This window comes from Molossus molossus, unplaced genomic scaffold, assembly GCF_014108415.1.
Source record: "Molossus molossus isolate mMolMol1 unplaced genomic scaffold, mMolMol1.p scaffold_m16_p_9, whole genome shotgun sequence".
Lineage (NCBI taxonomy): Eukaryota > Metazoa > Chordata > Mammalia > Chiroptera > Molossidae > Molossus > Molossus molossus.
In genome coordinates, this window is record NW_023425403.1 from 59,347,102 (window position 1) to 59,370,492 (window position 23,391).

The 23,391-nt window shown below is 38.2% G+C and overlaps 1 protein-coding gene across 1 annotated transcript in view; it reads right to left on the reverse strand.

The window, feature by feature from the left end:
• Positions 1-21,706, reverse strand: part of ANKRD10 (ankyrin repeat domain 10) — a 36,708-nt gene extending 15,002 nt beyond the window's left edge. The window contains exons 1-3 of the mRNA XM_036249871.1: positions 21,384-21,706; positions 17,100-17,252; positions 10,994-11,085 (exon numbers count right to left, since the gene is read on the reverse strand). Coding sequence (XP_036105764.1) covers positions 10,994-11,085; positions 17,100-17,252; positions 21,384-21,593 — 455 coding nt within the window. The 5' untranslated portion in view covers positions 21,594-21,706. The remainder of the gene's footprint in view (positions 1-10,993; positions 11,086-17,099; positions 17,253-21,383) is intronic.
• Between the last annotated feature and the right edge of the window lie 1,685 nt (positions 21,707-23,391).

Here is a 23,391-nt window from a genome sequence, read left to right on the forward strand (position 1 = left end):
TTAGTGAAAGATCTGAATAAGATGAATATAAAACAACCAGTTGAGCATGTAAATACTAATTAGGAAACAATAAAAATTTAGAGAACAAAATCAACTCCATGTTGAAGTTCCCCTGGAGGACAAGAAAATACACTGCTCTGTGAAATAAATCTGTAAAAAAAAAAAAAAAAGAAAAAAAAGCAAACAGGTTGTTGTTAGCTATAGGTTGGTAAACTGAAATCGCAAAAGTACCAACAGCCAAGAGCAAAGATACCTCCCTTATCTACTCAGCAAGCTATGCTAGTTCAGAGCAAAGGTATAATCAAATAAGGCTTTATTTTGTGTAAGTGAAATAGCCAATGGAGAACACTTGATTCTTGTTTCCTAAGTTAACTTTAATGAAAACAACAAACAAACAAATAAAAAAAAAATTTCCAGAGAGAAAACTGAAGAATCTGGGACAAATAAGGGTTTTTTTCATTTTTAAAGATAATAATAAGCCTTGAATTCATATTTCCAGCCATTATACTCATACTCCATCTCAGGAATGAAAAATCTATATATTTTGGGACAATCACTAACCATGTCTTCACTTCCTAGAAGATGAGATAAAGAAATGTATTATACAGTTTGAAGAAAGGCAAAAGCCCAAATTCAATTTTATCAGATATAAAAGAGAAAAGACTTAAGAGTTCCAGAAACCAATAATATTTTCTTAAACACATAAGGCAGTTTTGTGCAGCTACTGGGGACTAAAATTGACATTTTAATTTTACCTCATGGGTATGAATTCTGATGAACATTATTCTAGAATTTTTATTTTGATACACAAATTAAATGGAAAGTAAACACTAAAATTTGGGCAGAGCAAATTACATGTATACAAAATGATCATATACTTGTTTAACATCAACATGTTATTCAAATGTAACATTAAAGTGAATGTATAGCTGGGTGATTTTTAAATGATGTACTTCATTTTCAGAAGATATCAGAAGTGAAGATGGTCCAAAAAGGCCTACTTCTTCAAGAATGTAAATACAAAAAAAAGTTGCCACTTGAAACATTTTTTTTTAAATCTGGCTTTTCAAAACTTTGAAAAAATGAAGACCCAGAACATAAGCCAAGCTTATACAACGATTATTTCCACAGATAAATATTGCCTTGCTCTCCAAAATCAAAGAATATAAAAACAAGAAGTTACTGCTTAAAATAAGAACAAATAAAGTTGACAGTAAAGATTACTCCTTAGTGGATCAGAGAATAAAAAAGAATAGCACATAGATTTTTAAAAATGGTATTTACCACCATAAATGCCAGTGCACCAAGGAAAACTTGTTTAAGGAGCATGCCAATATTCTGAAGTTGCTGAAAAGAGTAACATTCAAAATACACCCAATTCCTTTACTCTTTATTCAGAAACTGAACAGTAGACTGAATTTGGGTTAGAATAAGTTTACTGTTCTTCCAAGGAAACATAAATCTTAAAGAATAAGTAACAAATTAATGCCAATATCCAGAGACTGTAGCAATTATAAATGTTTAAATGGGACTATCTGCCTAGACTTAATGTTGCCAACATCACCTTACCCTGCTTCCTCCCTTACCAAAAGTAGTCAAACACTTGCACATCAATTGACTAAGAACCAATCGAATTTCCAGGTAGTGTGAGGTGTTACCTTCAAAACTCAAAAGAAGAACTATAGCCAAATCATGCTATATATTCCCTATGCATGAACCAAACAAGAAAGAGAACAATCACAAGTGAAACTGAATTACTGGTTTCTCGTATAACTTTGGGGGACCAGACGTTAAGAGCGATCCAAAAGGGAGGTCTAAAACATTCTATAAAACATATGGACAGATATAAAAATCTGGGAAACTCGTTGACTACGGAAGAATTAATTGAGAGATTATAATTTTGGCAGTATCCCTATCCCTAACAAAAAACATACATAAAGAATCCTTTCTCTGCTTCTAGGGAGCTATAGAAGATTTCAGCTATATTACTTCTCATATTTATATGAACTGAATATACCTAATATACAGTTTGCTTTCATAGCCTTTATATTCCTCTGTAACAGCGGTTCTCAACCTGTGGGTCGCAACCTCTTTGGGGGTCGAATGACCCTTTCACAGGGGTCGCCTGAGACCATCGGAAAACACATATTTCCGATGGCGATTCATAACAGTAGCAAAATTAGTTATGAAGTGACAACAAAAATAATTTTATACTGGGGTCACCACAAAATGAGGAACTGTATTAAAGGGTCATGGCATTAGGAAGGTTGAGAACCACTGCTCTTCAGCAAAAGATCTGTTAATATCAAACACTGATAAACACCAACCAAAACCACCATTCCCCTCTTCTGCCTCTAAATGTTCTCCTCATCTCCTCTCCTACTTACTTACATTCATCCCTCCATTCTCTACCCCTGTGAAATGTTTAATTCCTTTATTCTGCTCTGCTCACATTTAAAAACTTCCAAGTGGCTGCTCAATCGTAGAATACATATTACAGAAATTGGCTGGAAAGGAATGTTAGGGATCATCTAATTAGGGGGATGATTTACCTTTTCTGTAAAGGGCTAGAAAATAAGTATTTTAGGCCTTAGAAGCCAGTCTCAATCACAACTACTCTGTCATGGTAGCCTGAAAGCAGCCTCAGACAATATGTAGCCATCAAGCTTAACTATGAATGAACAAACCTTTATTTTTGAGTACTAAAATTAGTTCATATTACAAGTTTATGAGTCAAAATATTGTTTTTCTTTTGTTTTTTGGCCAACCATTTAAATATGTGATCATTCTTAGTTTATGGGCCATTCAAGAACAAGCAGCAGGCTAGATCTGTTGACATTTAACCAATAGATAAAACTGGTAACTCATCCTTCTATTCTTAATAACAGCTTTCTATGGGTTCCTGAAAAGTCTTTCTAGTAATTTTATGCACTGTTCAATTTAAAAAACAAAAAACATTTAAAAAGTTGCCAAATATGTTAAATCACAAAATGTTAAATGCCAAGAAAAATATCTGAAGGCAAACATTAGAAGAATGTAAAATAAAAGACCTTGAGAGCATGTAGAATACAATCATTCTATTCCATTTGAGTGTCTCTTGTTAAAAGTGCTAAGTGTCTTACAATTCAATTAGGCAATGTCTTTAATATAAATAATGTAAAAACTGTCTTTATAGGTCTTAATTCTTCAAACCACTTTTTTTTTTAAATCCTCACCTGAGGACATTTTTCCATTTTTTGTTCAGAGTGGGAGGGAGAGAGAGGAAGAGAGAGAGAAAAACATCGATGTGAAAGGGACACACTGAGTGGCTGCCACCCCCACGACCCATCCAGGGCCGGGGACAAACTGCAACCAGGTATGTGCCCTTCGCGGGAACTGAACCCGGGTCTCTCTGGACCACAGGCCAATGCTCTAACTGCTGAGCCAAACCAGCCAGGACTCAAACCACTTTTTTTTTTTTATCCTCACCTGAGGATATTTTTTCATTTTTTGTTCAGATAGAGCGGGAGGAAGAGAGAGAGAAACATCGATGTGAAAGGGACACATCGAGTGGCTGCCACCCACACGACCCAATCAGGGCCGGGGACAAACTGCACTTAGCGGGAACCGAACCCGGGTCTCTCTGGTCCGCGGGCCGATGGTCTAACCACTGAGAAAAACTGGCCAGGGCTCAAACCACTTTTTAATGCTTAATGAGAGAGGACTTTCAAATGTACTATAGAATAGGCTGAAAATCATGTGGGATTCCAAATAAAAACTAGAAAAATCATTACATGGCACCATTCTCAAAACACTTTAATGTTTAACAAAAAAAGCTCACCCCAGGATATTTTCCATTGATTTTTAGAGGGGGGGAGCAGCGATGTGGTTGCCTCCTGCATGCCACCAGGACCAGGATCAAACCTACAACCCAGGTTCGTGCCCTTGACTGGGAATCGAACCCAAGACCCTTTGGTCCACAGGCTGAGGCTTTAATTACTAAGCCAAACCAGTCACATATTTCAATTTTGATGTTTTAAAATTTTGTTTTAAGAGTTGAAATACTAATCTTGGTTAAAATGTATCATCAATTCATTAACCCTTCAAATTCTATTGAGTGTTCCAAGTTTAAGTAGGTATTAAACCTAAGCTATCCTGTTATTTTCCTAAAATTCAATGGAAGCTGGGCACATGAATGTGACTTAGGATTGACAGGTTCTGTAATAACTTTTCATTCAAATGTAGTACTTTGTTCTGCTCGAGTACTTTTTAAACAGTCAAGTTTCCACCTTTTAATCAATCCATAGGTATTCACTGCATGTGTGATAAGGCCATACATACTGCGCTATCTGCTGGCTACTGCTATCAACCTCAAGTGAGGTACCAGTAAAGACAAAAGTTAACCTGAACTGCAGTCTTTACATACTAGTCCAAAGAGAAATTTACAGTACCTGGAAGAAAATGTTCAAAATTACTCTCAAAAACTTTATTTTGCATGAAAATTAGGGTAGTAATGAAAGTGTTGACATTAGACTATCTTTTAAAAACATTTTTAAATTTAGCGCCTTCAGTTTAATGCACTTGGCACACAGACTATGCCTAATCCAAAATTTTCCTTTGTCCATTACTGAAAACGAGAAGTCCCATGTGGGACCAAGTTGTTATATAACTCTAGTTTGCCCTCTCTGGTCCTAACATCCACTTTAAAAATCTTTGAAAATGGGCAGGGATTTAAAGAAATTAGGTATCCGCCAACTATGTTCAAATTGGGTCTAGTTTATTGAAGTAAGTGAAAGTTGACATAATCAGACTTTTAGGCTGGTAAGATCAATTTACTATTATTTATTATCAAAGTTATCTGTAGGTTCTAGTTCCTGTAACAGTCAGCTAGAACACGAAAAGCCATCTTTGGGCAGACCACCCATTTTCTTCCAGTAATTCCTACTATTCTTTCAAAACTGAAATATGAAAACATGGAAAGTCATAGAATAGTCAGTCTGTACTACGTGCTCTGCTAAACACTGGCAAAATCGAACTGGTATTTTTTAAACTTTACTAAAGTTAAAATGTAAATGATTATATACTGTATTTTCTGTAATAAAATTCTGAATAGATCACATTTATTATACCTAAGAAGGTCTCTCCAAAGAACTTTTTTTTTTTATCCTCACCCGAGGACATTTTTCCATTTTTTTTGTTCAGATAGAGTGGGAGGGAGAGAGAGGAAGAGAGAGACATCGACGTGAAAGGGACACATCGAGTGGCTGCCACCCACTCAACCAACCAGGGCCGGGGACAAACTGCAACCGAGGTATATGCCCTTAGCAGGAACCGAACCCAGGTCTCTCTGGACCGCAGGCTGACTCTCTAACCGCTGCGCCAAACCGGCCAGGATTCTCCAAAGAACTTTAAAACAAAATTCTACTCTGCTGCCAGCCAATCCCCCATCTTTTCCACTTACAGTGTCACAAAATTAGAATATATGAGAAGCCATTCTAATAAGAACAGTTTTTATTTTTAATTTGAAAAACCACGGATCAGGAAATACCTGAATATAATTTTTAGAATCTGAGTTGTCACATCACCTTCAGGATGTTCTTTCTGTTAATGCCATGTGACAATAAAAGATAACCACAATTTTTATATAAGTAATATTTCTGTTAAAATTCTGATCTCAACTTAACTACTGTTAGTTTACAAATAAAAAGGTAGATATCATAAATTAGGGTAAGCAAAGCATGCAAATCTAAAGAATCTATATCTGAATTCCTAGATTAGCATTAAAACCAATCACCGCAACAAATACCTCAACAGTATGCCTCGTGTGGAGAAAGGAAGCCATACTGAACATTCAATGCCACAACTGTAAGGTTTTCGGAGAAGCACCTGTGGCAGTTTCAGCAGTTTCTATATGGAATGCTCCCCCTTTCTAGGATTACTTGAAAAAATCAAGTCAATTCGAATTACGTAGCTGTAAAACATTGACATGTGTAGTTTTTACAGATTCAGAATCTTCTGTGTGATTTAAAACGGGCAATGGTTCATAAAACAGGAAACTTAAATAATAAGGGATCACATATTTGCAGGCAACATTTGGATTAAAAATACATATACATACATGAAGTGCAGAAGCACATTTATTGAGCGTAAGCCATTGTCATGTGACCTCCTCCTTGACCAAAGCTATTGCTCTAAAACACTGCCTTCTCAATCACTTTTAATAATTTTTAGCATGAAGCCAATTTAATTATGTCAATATTTCAACAAAATTTAACAGCATGGACTAAAGACCATTAACTCACGATTCTGGTTACTTTAAAATTTGGTATGCTGTATCTCAAATACATTAGTAACTATTCCTAGATGGAAATAAGCAAATACATGGAATCATTAAAAAAAAAAAAAAAAGATTAAAAACATTACTAAATGTCCATTTGTACAAAGAAAACATTAGCAAACATCACAAAATTTCTTCAGTAAAAGAAAAATGTGTATTTTTAACCCTTTGGTATCCAAATTCTTAAATAATTATGAAGACGTTCTTAAATATATTTTTTAGGTAACAATTAGAAAAAACTATTTTTTAAAAGTTTCTACCTGAATAAATTTGGTGCCAAGTTTTCATTTTAAGTTCAACATTGATGAGAATGGTTTTACATTGCAATTCAACCTGAATTATGTTTGCATACATTAAAATTTAAGAGTGTCACTCAAATACTCTGATGAAATATTTAACATGCTCCCACTATTTTTTAGCAAAGGAAAATATATTTGGATTCAGAAATCATTGATTTTATTTGAAAGCACTATTTATAAGAGCAGTAAACAACTATTAAAACCTATATATTACTCAAGCATGAAAAATAATCAAAATTCTGAACTAAATTTGTCAATAAGTCTACAATATCATCATTCCACCATCTGCTCCTGCCCAGTAGGCAGAACGTTAATAGCTATCTCAGCAAGTTAATTCCTCCACCCTGCTCATAACACTTTAATAAAAGAAAAAAAGACCTAGAAAATAGCAAAATCATACAAGTTTGCCCTAGTGACAATTAGGTAACGGAGGCAGGCAACATCAGGTAAAGATGACGGAAATGCAGAGGATCCAAAATCAGAAACTACTAATTCAGAGTTATAATTCTAATAAATTTCATAGTTGGATTATTTTTCTGAAGGACAAATAAGTAAAAACATGAAAAGAAACCACCAAAAGTACAAAATAAAGAAACCACTAATTTTAAACATGAATGAATGGCTAATAAAAAGTAAAACCGGGTTAGACTTATTTTGCCAAGGGCAAAAGTTGCAAACTTCTTGCACTAATATTAAAAATATGCTCATCACATGCTTTGCCCTAATAAAAATTTTGCTTCCAGAGAGGGCTCTATGGGTCAAAAAATAAAGGTGAGTTCATAAATATGGCCACCAATTATGAACCAATCTAAATCAACTCTATGTTTCAATTAAAATTTCCTAAAAGTTCAGCAACATACTTTTTGGGGGGCAACATTTAAAAAGAGATCTATTAAGATCACCTTTGTTATTATATAGCTAACGGTGCCTGTTTTCTAAATTAGGCAAGGAAGATCTTTTTGGAGTGAGTCACGGAACTTGTTTATATAAGGCTAGAAGCTTCTCCAGATATATGATAATCAGTTAAGTTCTTCTGGGGAGCAAAACAATTAAGTTAAAATATACATAGCCCATTTGAAGATCTGGTTACAACAGAATCAATGGCTTCTACAGAAATGTTCTCCTATAGAAAGCTATGAGACTTTGTCATAACCCTATTAAATACCAGCATCTGTAATAATGTGGTATTAAAATGAACTAGCAAATTTGCCTGAGATCCAAGTAATTCTGGTTTTACTCTAAATCCTGCCAAGACATTTAAAAAAAGCTACTTAATATCTTGGTTGATATGCAAACATTCTGCATTTTAATCTTTCAAGAAAATACAAAGTAACCAAAATTAATTGGTGCTAAAATACTAAAAGTAAAGATAAGACAAGGCTCAAAACCTGCACTTTTCAGTGTTAATAGTAAAAAGATCTTCTTAATGATCAGCAAATTTTAAGTTTTCAAGCATCTTTTTCTGAAATCATATTAAGACAATCTTATATTGTTACTAATTTGATCACAAAACAAAAATGAGGCAACAACTTTTCCAAGTCAATATATGCCCTTCTTCCACTCAAAAATCCTAAGTGTGGAGCAGGCAGCATTCAAATATTAGCTGCAATGAGAAACTAAACTGCCATACAGGCAAAATTAAGGATGATGATCAACTTAATGAAACTCCATACTTGTCATACGTGAGAAAATATTAGAATGAGAAGCATCTGTAGAGGTGTAGATCATTTAAAGTACACAGTCTGGTCACAAACTGATGTTTAACCCTGTTTGTTTTTATATTTAGACCTAAACAATGGCAAATAATAATGACCATCATACAAGCAGAAACAAAACCACACATGAAAAAGAAAACTTGGCACCAAAACTTAAAATGTAAAATAAGAGAAGAAAAAGAAACTCCAATGATATACTCACGTGTGGTGCTAGAAAATGTAATACGATGCACAGCAGTTGACATGCGTTATCTTACAGATGCAGCCTACATTGACAAGTTAGTTATACAATAAACCATTCTAGCCACAGATGTGTGGTACACTTGCCCTCACCACTATCTACCCAATGACCAAAAAGCAGCAACTTAAAACTTTGGCCACTTTATGTAGCTGACATATAAAAAGGAAAGTAGACATTAATAACAAATTTATTAAATACCACCAAGTGTGATAAAATACTGATATGAAACACTTTTTAATCTATTCACGGGAAAAGGAAAAATTTGTATTATCTCCTAAGTATTATGGCATGTAATATGAAGAATTAATAATTTGGCTTGTTTTGAACTGAAAGAAAAAAAAAGTAACTTGAAGTAAATTAATCGTGTGCCCCTTGATCTTAAAATAGAAAAAAATATCTAAAAGCAATTTACAATGTAGCTTACTGGCAAAACTGACATTTTATCTAGATGTTAAAGCTAAACAACCCCACATATAATTGCAATAAATAATGATTACTGGTGCTCCATCTCCAGGCCAAAGACTTATAATTTTAAGAATCGCTTTTGGCTAGGTGGCTCAGGCTAAATATTTCTTCTAAAAAATATCTGAAAGTTCAGTCAAGGGAAATCACCATAATGCAGGGTCTCGAGGGAGTGGCTCTTATACTGAGAAGGAAAAACAGACTGGCACTTGAGGCCATGCTCAGTCACACTTGGTGGAAAAGAGACACTCGAGGGTCCTGTAACCAAGGACAGAATCGTAAATAAAATGATCTCATTTAAAAAAGACACCTATTAAAAGGACATAGCAATAGATATTTATTGGCTTAAAGGATTAAGTTATCCATTAAAATGAATAAAACATTTTAGTAATAAAATGTTCAGGACCAATTAAGAAAGTTGTTTAGAAAAATAAGTCATTAAAAAAGATCAACTTCTAATTATTATTTCAGTAAATGACAATTAAGCAATTTAATCAATTATTTTATATGACTCTGTATTTTATAAGCAAAGCTTCTGTTATTACAGATGAGTTTTTAATCTAAATACAGCTATGAAAACTGCATGTATATCTTTGCTTTAAAGTAATCCATTGAGAATCATCTCAATGTTTTTAACACTGTTTATGTATTTGTTTTTACATTACCTTCAGTCATAACTATGTATGAAATCACAAGGTTCCCTGTAATGTAACAGTTAATACAGGTCATATTTTTAAAATAAATCAGTACATAAGTAAATGACCCAAACTCAAACTAATAACTAATCTTAACAATAATACTTAATGAAACAGAAGCTGAGACACTAAGAGCCTAATGTAGCCCCTGGTATTAGATAGATCTTGCTTTAACCTATATAGTTTTGCTCTCCAGGGTCTATTTTCAATATTTATTATAATACAGAGTCAAACAATGAAGTGGAAACCAAAGGGTTAAATTAAGTTAGTTTTGTGGATTTTATTTCTCCTAGTCTAAAATTTCACATTTCCAATTAGAATAAAGTGGCTTGTAATTGTAGTATTTTATGAAATATTCAAGACACTCAAGGTAAAACAAAAAAGCTGATATTATCATAGTTATTTTGGTTATAGCTCTATAGCTTACACTCAACATTTAAGGGTGAAAACCGCATCCATTTTGTTAATGCTGTGAACTGCAGAAGAAAAATTTGTATAATATAAATCTTTAAGAGAAAGAAAATACAAATGAATTTACTACCTAAAATAAATGTATAATGCCATGACTAGCTAATGATTTGTATAAAAAATAACATTTTAAAATTAATACACTTGAATATTAATATTGTTTTACCAAACTATAAATAAGCTAGTTGATGTAAACTGGGCTAAAACAAGGATATTCTAAAATAATGCCATATCAAAAGCTCAGAGAGAGTCTGAAGTCTTTAATGTAAATAGTTAACATTTTACAAGGAGTTATAAATCATCAAAAGTTGTAATAGGCTTTAAAATATTTTCTCACATCTGCTAAAAGAGGAGAAAATAAAAATTTAGAAAAGCTAATTGTCTGAAAGATTTTGTTGAGCCAGGAGGCCTGAAAAATATTCAAATCCAATCCAAAGCCTTTGTTTCAAAATTATAACTTGGCAAAGAAGTTTGAAGACTTGCCCATGGTGTTACAATTGTTAGTGGCAAAGTCAATGATGCTAAGTTCCAAATTTAATCAGTGGACTGTTCTTTCCATCCTAATATGCTCTCTCTCATGGCAAGAATCCTGCTAGTGCTGTGAAACTAAGGCCCCTTCTGTTGGTCTACTCAACCCACACAATTGTGTGCTCACTAATACCAATTGATCTAAAGAGCAAAATTATATTACTAACATTAAAAACAAGGTTCAGGACTTTTGCTTGCTCTAAATACTATTTCTAAATACAATATCCTTGACTACATCTTGGTTGGGAAGAATAAACAAAGACACTTACTCGATGTGAGCCCCGTTAGCCACCAGGGCACTGATGCAGTCTAGGCTCCCAGAACGAGCTGCCTTGTGAATGGGAGTCTCACCCTCACAGTCCTGAAACAACAAAAAGCGACCCACACAAATATTCAGATTCAACAAGACTTCCACATTTTAAATTAAAATAATTAAATAGACCATGCAACACCTCATTTCATCTTTGAAATAACACAATATAGTAAGCCAAATTGGAAGCAGAACACAGAGAAATTTAGATGTGAAGAGAAAACAAGAGCAGCCCAGGGAAGAACAAAAAAATCTGTGGGGTCTCTACAGCAGTGATAGCATGTACACTCTAGATGGTGGTTTAGAAATCATTTTATGCTGGATCTCAACACAAATATGTTGCATATAATATTCAAAATAAATTAACTTCTGACAAGTAAAAATAAAGTAACTAAGGCCAAGAAATAGCACCAATATCTATGTCTGGTCTAGTTTATACACACCTACCACAAGGCTAGCTTGAGTCAAGACATCACCTGTGCCTCCCTTGGATTTTTCTTTTTTTTTTAAAGTTTGAATTAGGACTACACTTTAGAGAACATGGTTGAGGTTAAAGTGTCAAGAAATGATGGGACGAAGAACACAAGTGTCAAACAGCTTGTATACAACTCAGGCTGTTTGTAATGGACAAATCTGTTCAAGGACTTTTAGAAAGGCTGCACTGGGACCAGATTCATGCTTTAGAAAACAATGCTGGAAGAGGCAGAGGAAGTGAGCAAACTCAGGGAAACAACTCTGAACACTACTTTAGCCATCTAAAAAAAAGATGAATTCATTTACACTGCATGAATGAAAAAATATGAAACACAACTTCATTTATAGGCTCTCTGTAAATAAGAGGTAAAGATAGAGTAATCAAGATAAGTAGTTTCAGTAAGAAAAATTGATTTAGAACTTTTTGCCTGGCAAATTCCAAGTGGTTAAGCAGTAACAGTTCCTGAATCAATAATACTTCAATGTCACTGGAAGCTGAATTGGTAGAAGATGACTACCACATATTTAAGGGATAAAGATATAAAGCAGGAGTGGGGCAACTGTGCAGTGTCTGGTACTTAGAAAATAGTTCATTCATAAATTCAGTCAATATTGAATAGTGACTTACCAATGTATATTAACTCACAGGGGAGGAAAACTGAGGTGAGGGGTAAAATAAAAGTGGTACCTTATTTTACAGAAAGATATACTATGAAAGACTTGACTGTTTAGAGGAAAAAGTGTGTACATTTTAAAATAAGCTCAAAATTGATGTAAATATTAGAATTGATACAAAATAATATTAAATCATCTATCTTCTCTTAATTATTTTAAACTCACAACAAGAAATAAGAAGCTGGAGCCCTGGCCGGTTTGGCTCAGCGGTTAGAGCGTCAGCCTGCGGTCCTGAGAGACCCGGGTTCGGTTCCCGCTAAGGGCGCGTACCTCGGTTGCAGTTTGTCCCCGGCCCTGGTGGGTTGTGCGGGTGGCAGCCACTCGATGTGTTCCTTTCACATCGATGTTTCTCTCTCTCTCTCTCTCTGTTCCTCTCTCTCCCTCCCACTCTACCTGAACAAAGAATGGAAAAATGTCCTCGGGTGAGGATAAAAAAAAAAAAAAGAAGAAATAAGAAGCTGGAATAAAATGTGACCTACTGGGAAAAGTCAAGATGGTGCATAATAACAACTGATGATTAAAAAAACTACAAAAGTAGACTATAAACCTTTTATGAAATCCCAGATAAATAATACATTTTTGTTGATTTTGTGAGGGCTTCTTGTTAATGACCCATCCCCTCCATATAATTAGAGATGAAATCAACTTTTCAACAGATCAAAGCAGATTTACCATGGAGATGATGAAGGGAAACTCTCTGTCGACCCTTCCTAAAGCCTGGGAGGAGCCCTTGATTTATAACCCTATAGTCTTAAGTTGTTATTAAGTTTGCAAACTTTGCCCTGGCTGGTGTGGCTCAGTTGGTTGGGCATCATCTCATGCACCAAAAGGTTGCTGGTTCCATTCCTGGTCTGGGTATATGCCTGGGTTGTAGGTTCCATCCCTGGTAGGAGGCATGCAAGAGACAGCTGATCAATGTTGCACTTTCACATCAATGTTTTTCTCTCTCTCTCTACCTTCCCCTCTCTATAAAATTCAATAAAAATATTTAAAGTTTAAAAAAAAAAATTGATGTAAAGTACTAAATAGAATAATCCCACTTTTGAAGAAACACGGAAGACCATGGGGTTATATAAGGAACTATCACCTTAACTCAGATTAAAAACCATAACCCTATCCTACAAAATGGGTGGTGGTGGGGGGGGGGGTGGTACATAATAAGGACAAAAAAAAATTACAGACAAGTATTGCCTGGAAAAGTAGAACTGAGATTTTGATGAGGTTATGCTAAAAGGGGGGAGGGAGGGCAAAACAACAAAAACCCTCAAGAAAAATAAAGTGGAGTTTCTCCTTTTTTTAAAAAAGCTTTTTGGAAGAAGGAAAAGTAAGGGTTTTCGATACTACTTCCAGAAGATAGAGGGACAGGTAACAGAGAAAAAAGCCTGCTCCTGTTCTTTGTTATACAAGGAGAACATCATTAAGCTGAGAAGGGAAGAATCAAGACAAACGGAAAAAGAGTGAAAAACCATTTTAAGGTTACATTTCAGACCAGTCACATTTCAAAAATACCAAGTAATTTGTAGTATGATTCTGAAAGTATTACTGGCAAACTCTGAATAATAAAAGAAAGTGGGAGAGGTTACTAGAAATCTGAAGACAGACAAGTCACCTTGAATTTTAATAAAGAAAAATCTTATTTCTAATCTAGTTACAAGAAAGTATAAAAGCAGCATCAAATGCCAGCCAAATTCTAAAAGGGGTATTAAAGAGATGACTTGCAAATACAAAAAATGACACCCATGGGTAACCAGTAATTTTTAATCCATGTGCCACTGCAAAAATTTTTTAAACATGCAATACCTATTTAGTTAGGGGCACTGACCTCTTTTCCCTTAGATTGTCAAAAAAATGACAACAGCCAACACGACAATAGCTGTCTGGTGTGAATGAATCAAAATTAAACCTTTTTATGGGTCAGATCAGCAAAAACTATTTTGGTGTGTTGAAAATTTTAGTAATTCGTTTATGTGTGCCATGAGATGAAAAAGGCTGAAAATCGCTGCAATAGACTTACAAAAATAAATCACTTGAAAACTGACTTCACTTCCTTTGTGTAAACTTAGAACACTGAACCTCAAGACAGTACATCTGTTTCAGGAATCCCTTATGCCGAACTTAGAGATGGCAGACATATTATCTACTAACGTTGAGAAAATGGTCAGTCATTACTGTGCCAAAAGATTAAAACCAGAAGATGGGTTAAAACTAACAAAGTGTTGTTAAGAAAACTATGCTAGGTTTGAAAAATATATATGTGCACAAATAAAAGCCTAAGAAAAACCTAAATCTGGCTTTATAATAGTTTATCTGGAAAATGAGAAAAACTGTCTACCTCAAGATGAGTCAACAGTGTGTTCAGGGAGCCAACAAAAGGGCTACTGGGACCTCAAGGGTCACCGGGTGCCTGTCATAGTAGCTCCACTGTTACCTAACAGAGCAAGACAGCATCTGAGATTCAGTAGGAAACCAGAGCCAACTGAGACCTTTCAGGAACAATGCCAGGATGCTTAAGAAATCCAAGTGCCACCCTTGTACATGAGAAGACTTGGGGATATTGAGCCACATGAACAATTAAAACATAGGGAGGGCTGTAAGGACAGAGTGGGATCTGGGGACTTGAGCCCTGAGAGCCAAGTTCAGGAGAGATTTCCACATCTGAGTGCTATTTAGAGCAGTGAGGGGTGAGGGCGTAGGGGGTGGGCAATATCCGTGGAAAATAATGAGCTGCTAAAAACATTATATGAAAAGGGGGCTTAGCCCTGGCTGGTTTGGTTCAGTGGTTAGAGCGTCAGCCCACCAAAAAGTTGCGGGTTTGATTCTGGTCAAGGGCAGGCATGTACCTTGGTTTTGGTTTGGTCCCAGCCCTGGTCGGGGTAGTGCAGGAGGCAACCAACTGACGTGTGCCTCTCACATTGATGTTTGTTTCTCTTTCTCTCTCTCCCCTACTCCATCTTAAGATAAATGGAAAAAAAGTATCTTCGGGTGAGGATTTAAAAAAGGGGGGGAGTTTATTTTTAAAAGGTCTGAAAAGTAGCATTAAACAATTTCTTTAGCTGTAAATTAGATGCTATGTGTAACAACTTAATGAAAATTAACATGCAGAATACTCTGTACTTAAATTCCATATTAATATTAAACATTTACTACTACCATTCATGGATTGTCCATATTTTATTGATAAGAAGGTTGAGCTACGGACCAAGTAAACGACCTGCCCAAGGCCAGAAGGATGAGGAAGCAGAGTATGGAATCAAGTCCCAGTGCCCCTTCTACTGGGAGGATGGGGTAGAAAAGGAGAATGCAAGACCAGCAATGAGACAAATGGAGAGAGAGAGAATGCCTATACCAAGAATGGTATACAGTTGCCAATTTATGACTCCTGAATAGGTGGATAAAAGTGACAAAGTGGCAGAGAAGTCTGTATGTATAAAGGCATCCAGGCGTGGAGATGGAAAAAAAGGTGTAGGTAGCACTGTAAGCCTAAAAATTATACCACCTCCTAAGTTCCAGTTGAGTAACAGAAATAGGCCTAAAATCCAGGGCTCTCCCTTTACCATACTCTCTACTAAAAGTCTATTACAGAGAACAAATTACTCTTCTATATCCCTCCCTCCCCTTTCCCACTGATCTTTGTGTTAAATCACTGCTAAAACACCTTTCCTCAATTACTTGTTTTGTAGGTGTGTAGCTGTTACCTTTAGAAGGGGATTGCAACTACTTTATACCTGGTTATCATCAAGGGATAAATCTTAGGAAAGACAAAAAAGGAGAAAAGAATAAGTTTCTTTGCATACAGTAAGCCCTTGATGATCAGTAGTAGGAAAAAAACATAAAAATGGGATAAAGGAGGGGATAAAAGGCAGAAAGGCTTAAAGAATAGCTGTGAAGCCCATGACACAAATCCTTTAGACGAATCCATCCTGGGGCAGGGTGCTAAGACTGGGGACGCTTAGTCAGAGCATCCATGGGAATCTTCTACAACCAAAGGCCTGTTCAAGTGAGTTCCCAATAAGCTAAGCACTCTTCTTTTGGGGTTTTTGTTGTTAACCCTCACCCAAGGATATTTTTCCATTAATTTTTAGATAGAGTGGAAGGGTTGGGGGAGAGATGGGGGGTGAAAGGAAGAAAGAGAGAGAGAGGAAGAAAAAGAAACATCGACATAAGAGAGACACATGGATTGGTTGCCTCCCACCCTGACAAGGGCTGGGGATCAAATTTGCAACCCAAGTACATGCCCTTGACTGGGAATCGAACCCTTGACCCCTTGGTCCATAGGCCAACACTTTAATCACTGAGCCAAACTGGTCAGGGCTCCGTGTGTGAGTGTGTGTTTCACTCATGTGAAAAGAATACTGAAAACACACCATTATAAAACTGGCACTCTCATGTTCATGTTTGTATGCTTAAATACAAAATCTTTGTCTCTGGTGTCCAGGAGTCACTTCCTAGTGACTGCTTATCTCCATCGCCATCACCCCCAACTTGTATCTGAAGCAACATGTTGGTCATTCTGCTAAGGCTAACTTAACCACAGCTTTAATAGCTATTCTTTTGCTGGCATGGATATGTTTTAATAATTATCAGTGGAAACGAGGCTAAGGCAGTTGTGAGCAGGGGAGTCAAGAAAGCTGGGCTTAAGGCCAGACTCCTTCAGTCACAGTTGTAACCTTGAGCAAATTACTTTGGGTCACTATGGATCACAGTAAGTCATGTAATAGGTGAGAGTCCTCGATGAACAGAAAGCACTGCTATGGGAAAGGCTTATTATCCACAAATAACTCAATAAACAAATTCCAATTAGCCCACAGGTAAAAATATCAAACTAATTAAGGCCTCAATTTAAAACTCAACACCATATAATTATAACTGGAAAAACAAAACAAAACAAACCAAGTCAATCACTGGCACTCCCTTACCGGTTTATTAATGCTGGCTCCTGCTTGAATCAACCAGATGAGGCAGTGAGGATGTCCCCCGAAAGCAGCAATGTGGGCTGGGGTCTGTGCATAACGTGTAGTGGAGACATCAAGTGTGGCTCCAGCTCTCACCAACTGTATCAAGCACTCCAACTTCAAAAACAGCAGAAGGAGAAATGAAACATGCATAAATGTCGGTATACTACTAAATATTACACAAATAATCTAAATTCTACAATGGAAATTAAGCAGCAATTTTTGTTGCCATTTTTTTTTTTCTGTTTAGAAGAACAAAGTAAGTTGTTCTTTCCCAGTACTACACAAATTTTAAAAAGCATTTAGAAGAACATTTTTCCTTATTAAAAAAAAAAAGAACACATGGGAATATAAAGTAAAAAAGACTGACACTACACAAATTTAAATATTTTGTTTTCTCTACAGATGAAAAAGACAAAATTAGAAATGATTAGATTGCATTACTCAGACTTCTATCAAAATTATGTTTTGCCACTTTCACACACTATTTTAAAGAATAAAAATGTTAAAAGTGATCGCTCGGTTAAGAAAAGTTTGTGTAGCCATGTAAACTCTTCATAGTTAAAGGCTGTTTTCTACAGTATGCACAACTGTATACCTTTATACAATGAACCATTTGATGAATAATTAATTGAGACCCATCCTTCAGATTATTTTCTCAGGGAAAAGAGGTATAGAGTAAGTGAGAGGGCAGGACTTGCTCTTTACAAACTGAATGTATAGGGGGGGAAAAGAAAGAAACATCAGCAACAATGCAAAAAAAGGCTAGAGCACAACTGAGCTCTGCACCTAGCAGATGACTAAAAGAAACACAGGAGTCAAGATAAAACTTTGCAGCCAGGTTCCATATTGCACTAGCCTTTGGGCAAAATAATTCTTTACTCAACAAACATTTCACAAATGCCTACCACATATCAAGCACTGTCCAAGAAGTCCTGTTGTTCTCAAGGACTTAATACTCTTCTACCTGGTGTGTCCTCAGATGCGGGACTCCAGACTGCCCCGTTTCTGCTCATGAAGCACCATGCACAATTAGTGAAAAAGCTCTAACTGCCAAAATTCTTTCTCTTCCGGAGGACAGACCTCAAATGAAGCACAAATAGCTATGTTCCCATCTCACCCCATGTCTCTTACCCTCTTTCAGCAATTTAAACCCTTCCTTGCAAAGCAGAGATTACCACAATCAACATTTGTGTGGGATTAACTCCTGTAGTTGGGAGTACACTGATTTAAAACAATCATCACAGGCCCTGCCAGTGTGGCTCAGTGGTTGAGCATCGACCCATGCACCAAAATGTCACCAGTTCAATTCCCCATCAGGGCACACGCCCAGGTTGTGGGCCAAATCCCCAGTGGAGGCCATGCATGAGATGGGCAATTGATGTTCTCTCATCGATGTTTCTCTCTCTCCCTCTCCCTTCCTCTCTCTAAACCCAATAAAGAAAAAAAATTTAATAAAAATAAAATAATCACTTCTGTCTTCAAGGAACTTAAATCTGGGAGTGGCAGCTGATAAAGAGACACCTTTTGTATATTTTTACATATTGCCTTTATTAATGTACTGAGTAAGAAAAGTGCCAATACTAGTGAAAAAACAAACAGCTGTTAAATCCAATAAAGAGGAAAAAAAGGATAAAAATCACTCAGCATGCCAAAAGCAGTTAATCTTAACATCAATTGAGAGCTCCTAGGACTTAAATCTTTTACCTATCAGTTCAATTTAGGAAATTGGGTTTGGAATTCTGGAAAAATCCTGCTCAATAAGATAGCCTGTAAAAGCAAGGTATAATTAGTGATTTTTAAATGTTTAATGCTCTGGGAACAAATAAGTCTCGTAAAAGGTTAGGTAATTTGCACATAACTGGCACATTTCTAGGAACAAGCTTGAAAGTTGGGACTAGTTCATAATATGCTAAATGCTAAATTGGCTCTTGCACAAACCAAGAACAGTGTATGCTTAAATGTATATAAAAGAAGGAAAACTGTTTTCAAGGAGAGGGGGGTATTGGGAGACTGGACTGGGAAACTATAGCAACGAATCCTGTCCTAATTTCTGTCTTAGCAGCTTTTCCTCAAAGACTGAATGATGCTTTATATGGCCCTTCTGTATCGAAGACTACAGTTATAACAATTAAAGATAGATGAAAACAAGGAAACATAATAATAAAGACAGCTGAAAACACTACAGTAACTGCCTCTAGTTAAAACATTTGGCCTCTGAGGTTAATCTACTATTCATGTTCTATAAAATTAGACTTCCAAAGAATCATTTTACTTTAATTGTTGTAAAACATACACAACATGAAATTTACTGTTTTAAGAATTTTAAAGCAGCTACGACCATTAGTAAACCCTAAAGATATCTTAAGGCACCCAGTGGGTTTGTAAATCAATATTCTGAATGACTATTTTTAATGAGGGTTAAGCATTTTACAGAATGTACTGGACTGTCATACAATACTGTGTCACTTTCTACCAGGGTCTGGAGTATAGGCATCAATAGGGAAGCCTTTTTTAAAAAGCTGTCCTTTGCCTGTTACAAGAGTGCCTTTCCCCAAAACACAGAGGGACAAAAAATGTCGAGAACCAATAAATGTAGAATTACCTACAGTTTAATATAAAAACAAACCAGAGCAAGATGTACTCAGGAGGAAGACAATGTCTCAGATTACTGACTGGCTTGGAAAATCTATTCAATGCTGGAAGAAGGACAGGAAAGAGGGTTCTACTACTTTTGTTTAAGAGACTGATTTCCCATTGGGGCTCATTTTCAGCAACGGGTACTATAGTAACAACTTTAGAGAGTAGTGCTGTGGGGTCTCACCATGAATTAAATTACTTGCCTCATCCTCACTAATCATTAACTCCCTTTCATTTCTTTCAATAAAATAAACCTGACTTTTCCATTTTATGAGGGGAATCAGAAACTGTTTCCCAAACCATATGACCGTATTGTGAATGTAGCACCAAGAAGAGCCAAGTAAAGCAACTTCATCAGCTGGTGAAGCATATTTTAAAATGTTCAGGTCTTCTTGAAATAATATAACTTATTTCGCATTATTCTGCATCTATTTCTGCAAAAACTTTATTTCAATTTAACCTCATAATTCCAGAGGAAAACATCTTTAAATGTTTCTGAATTTTGGTATATAAATCTTGAGTCAGTTTTGAAATGCACCGTAAATTTCACTTTAGACTACTTCTCCGATCAAACAACCCATTTACTACTGCACAGACGGGGGAAATGTTATTTAATCTTTTTTGTTTGTTTGTTTTTTAAAACTCATCTTTATTGTTGAATTGTTATCTAATCTTTAAAAAAATTAAAGTAGCAATTTGTTCTCAAATTATCACAGGAAGATAATTTTATCTAACTTAACACCATTACAGTAATTTACATTCAAGATAGTACAACAGTCACTGACGTTACATAAACCTGGGCAAGCTAAGAGCCTCAGAAGCATACATTCTACACAAAATCCCCTAAAACCATTTTTTAAAAGAAGCGTCACCATTCACCTTACACAACGGTCTGGTGACTTTACAATCAGGTTATTCCACCACCGAAATCATCTGAAATACCACCTTCAGATAACAGAGAAGTTGTCTCCAGGTAATTCGCGCACACGCTCGTTCACGCGGGACCAGGGGAGAAGGGAGGAGGGGGCGCCTCGGAAGCAGCACCGGGGCCGCAGTTCCAACAGCCGCCGAGGGGCAGGCCCCTTCCGGCTCCCGCGGACGTAGCTGGGCGCCGGCGACCCTCCGCATTTCGCGCGGCTTCGCTGCCGGCGCCGGAGAAGACCTCCGGGGCTCGCAGTCACACAGCGCCCGAGTCCTGGCCGCCCCGCGGTTTTCCCCGGAGGCACCGGGACTTGGGCAGCCGCCGCGCGTCCCCACGAGGGCCTCGTGTCCTCACCATCACCCAAGCTAGCCAGCTGCGAGAGGCCCAGGCCTCCAGCACAGGCGTTAGTTCCCACTCAGCCAGGCAGGAAGCCGGCACCTCCCCGAGGCTGTCCCCATTTGAAACTTGCGCCGCCGCACAGGCGCCCCAGGCCCTTGGGAGAGCCTCCAGGCCCTCTTCCGCCCCGCGCTCCCGGCACGCCCCGGGCCCCTGGAGCGCCGTCGCCGCCGACCACGCCCCTCCCTGCGCTCCCGGCACGCCTCGCGCCCCCAGCGCCTCAGTCCCCATCTTCCCCGACCCCCACAGGAAAGCCGCGGAAAATGGCGCCTTAAAGCGCCCGTGCCCACCTTGCCGAAGTGCGCGGCCCAGTGCACGGGCGTCCAGCCGTAGAAGGAGTCCTCGGCAGCTAAGTGGGCGCGCGGCGTCTGCTGCAGCAGCGAGCAGAGCGCGGCCAGGTCCCCGTCGCGACAGGCGCGGTGCAGCGGAAAGCGGAGCGACAGCAACTCCTCGCTAGAGAAGCCCGCTTCCACGCCCGGGCACGCTCCCGCCGCTGACATGGTCCGTCACCGAAGAGCTTGCTCTGGCAGGCCGAGAGGACGTACCGGTGAGGACCTGAGAGGCTGCCGCCGCCGCACGAGCACAAAGGAGCGAGAGCAGCGCTGCCGCCGCCGCAGCGTCCCACCGGCTGGCGAGCGGAGCGCGCGCAGGGGGCGGGGCTGGGGGCGGGGCCTGCAGCCGCCGGGCCTGTGGCTGGCGCCGGGAAACGCCGGGTCTGGAGGGAGGCCGGGAACAGGGGGCGTGGAGCCTGGCGGGGCCAGAGATGCTTCAGACGCCTGGAGCGGCTGGGGCTGAGAGCGACCGGGACCTGGGGAGGGGTCCGGGAGCTGGAGGTTGTGCCGAGGCGGCCGGGTCGGAGACGGCTGCAGTGGATGGGGCGGGGCCTGGCGCGGCCTCGGGGGGTCGACGCCTGGAGCTGCGAGGGCTGAGGGCGGGGCCTGGAGCGGAGCGGAGGGAGGGGGGAGAGGAGCGAGGCTCGGTGCGGAGACAGCCCCTGCCGGGTGGGTCAGACGGCTTCTTGGCTCCGCCCCGTGCCCAGATCTCAGGCCTGGCAGTGTCCAGACCGTCCGGCTGGAAGCGGTCCAGGGACGGGACCTCCGGGGAGAAACCCGCTCCCTTTAATAAACGGCGCCGGGAGTGTCAGGTTTGGGGTTTTGTGACCTTTCCGCAAGCGGGGTTCCGGGTCCCCGGGAAGTTTTGGCTGCGCGCCTGTAATTCGCCCAGTTAATCCTCTTGTGGAGACCTTAAGATCTGAGCCCGCAGTCCTGGAGTGGAGGAGCAGTTCCCGCGCTTTCTGCCCTAATTAGGGCGCCTGCTGGTCGTTTGGGAGAATAGATTGCAAAAATACTGAGAAAGAAACATTGCTGCACGCGAAGAAATACTAAATTCTTTTTCAATGACAGAATCGTTGTTTTAGTAGTTTTTTTTTTCTGATACTGAGTAATTCGTGAAAATTACCAGTAATTTCACTGTCGAGGAATAGCCACTATTAACGTTTATGGATATTTATTTATAGTACTTTTCTAACCATATAGTTTGATTTGTATATATTCTTTTTCCTTGTGTATATTGCTTTCCTTTTTTTTTTCTTTTACAAAGTTCTAATTATTGTAATTAAAGTAGGTAACCATATGTCTGGGAAAACACTGATGCATAACATAGCACAATGCAGCATTAGTTAATAAAACAAAAAATTAGAAACAGTGCCTAACAAAGGGAAATTGTTAACGTACGATATAAACCTGACAGCTGTCTATTCATACAACAAATGTGTTGAGTACAATGGTGAAGAAATACATTGGGAAATGCTCTAAATAAAGTGAGAAAAAATAGCAAGTATTTCAATTCAGTGAGCAGTTACTACTGAATGGGAAGTGTGAATGAGATGGAGAAATCTGTCTGCTCTCAAGGAGTTTATAATCTACTAGATGAAGCAAGTGGGAACATTTCAGTAGTTCAAGCAATACTTTTTTGTTTGGACCCAAAAGGTAGAAATATGCTGTAAATGCATTTCAAGCTTGATCCAGTCCAGAATTCAGACCTTTTGTTTGTATACGATATGCTGATTTTAATAAAATTACCCATTTAAGATATACATCCTCATAGTGATACCTGCACTTCCTAGGAAAGAGGCATCCATCCCATTTTGCAAAAGAACAAAAACATGCCTTCTGATCCTTAATAAGGAGACGGAGGAATTACTCTTACTTACCCTGCATTCTGCAAATGATGAAACTGAGACATAGATAAACTAAGGAACTTGCCCAAGGACACAGTTGCTGCATGCCTGTGACAGAG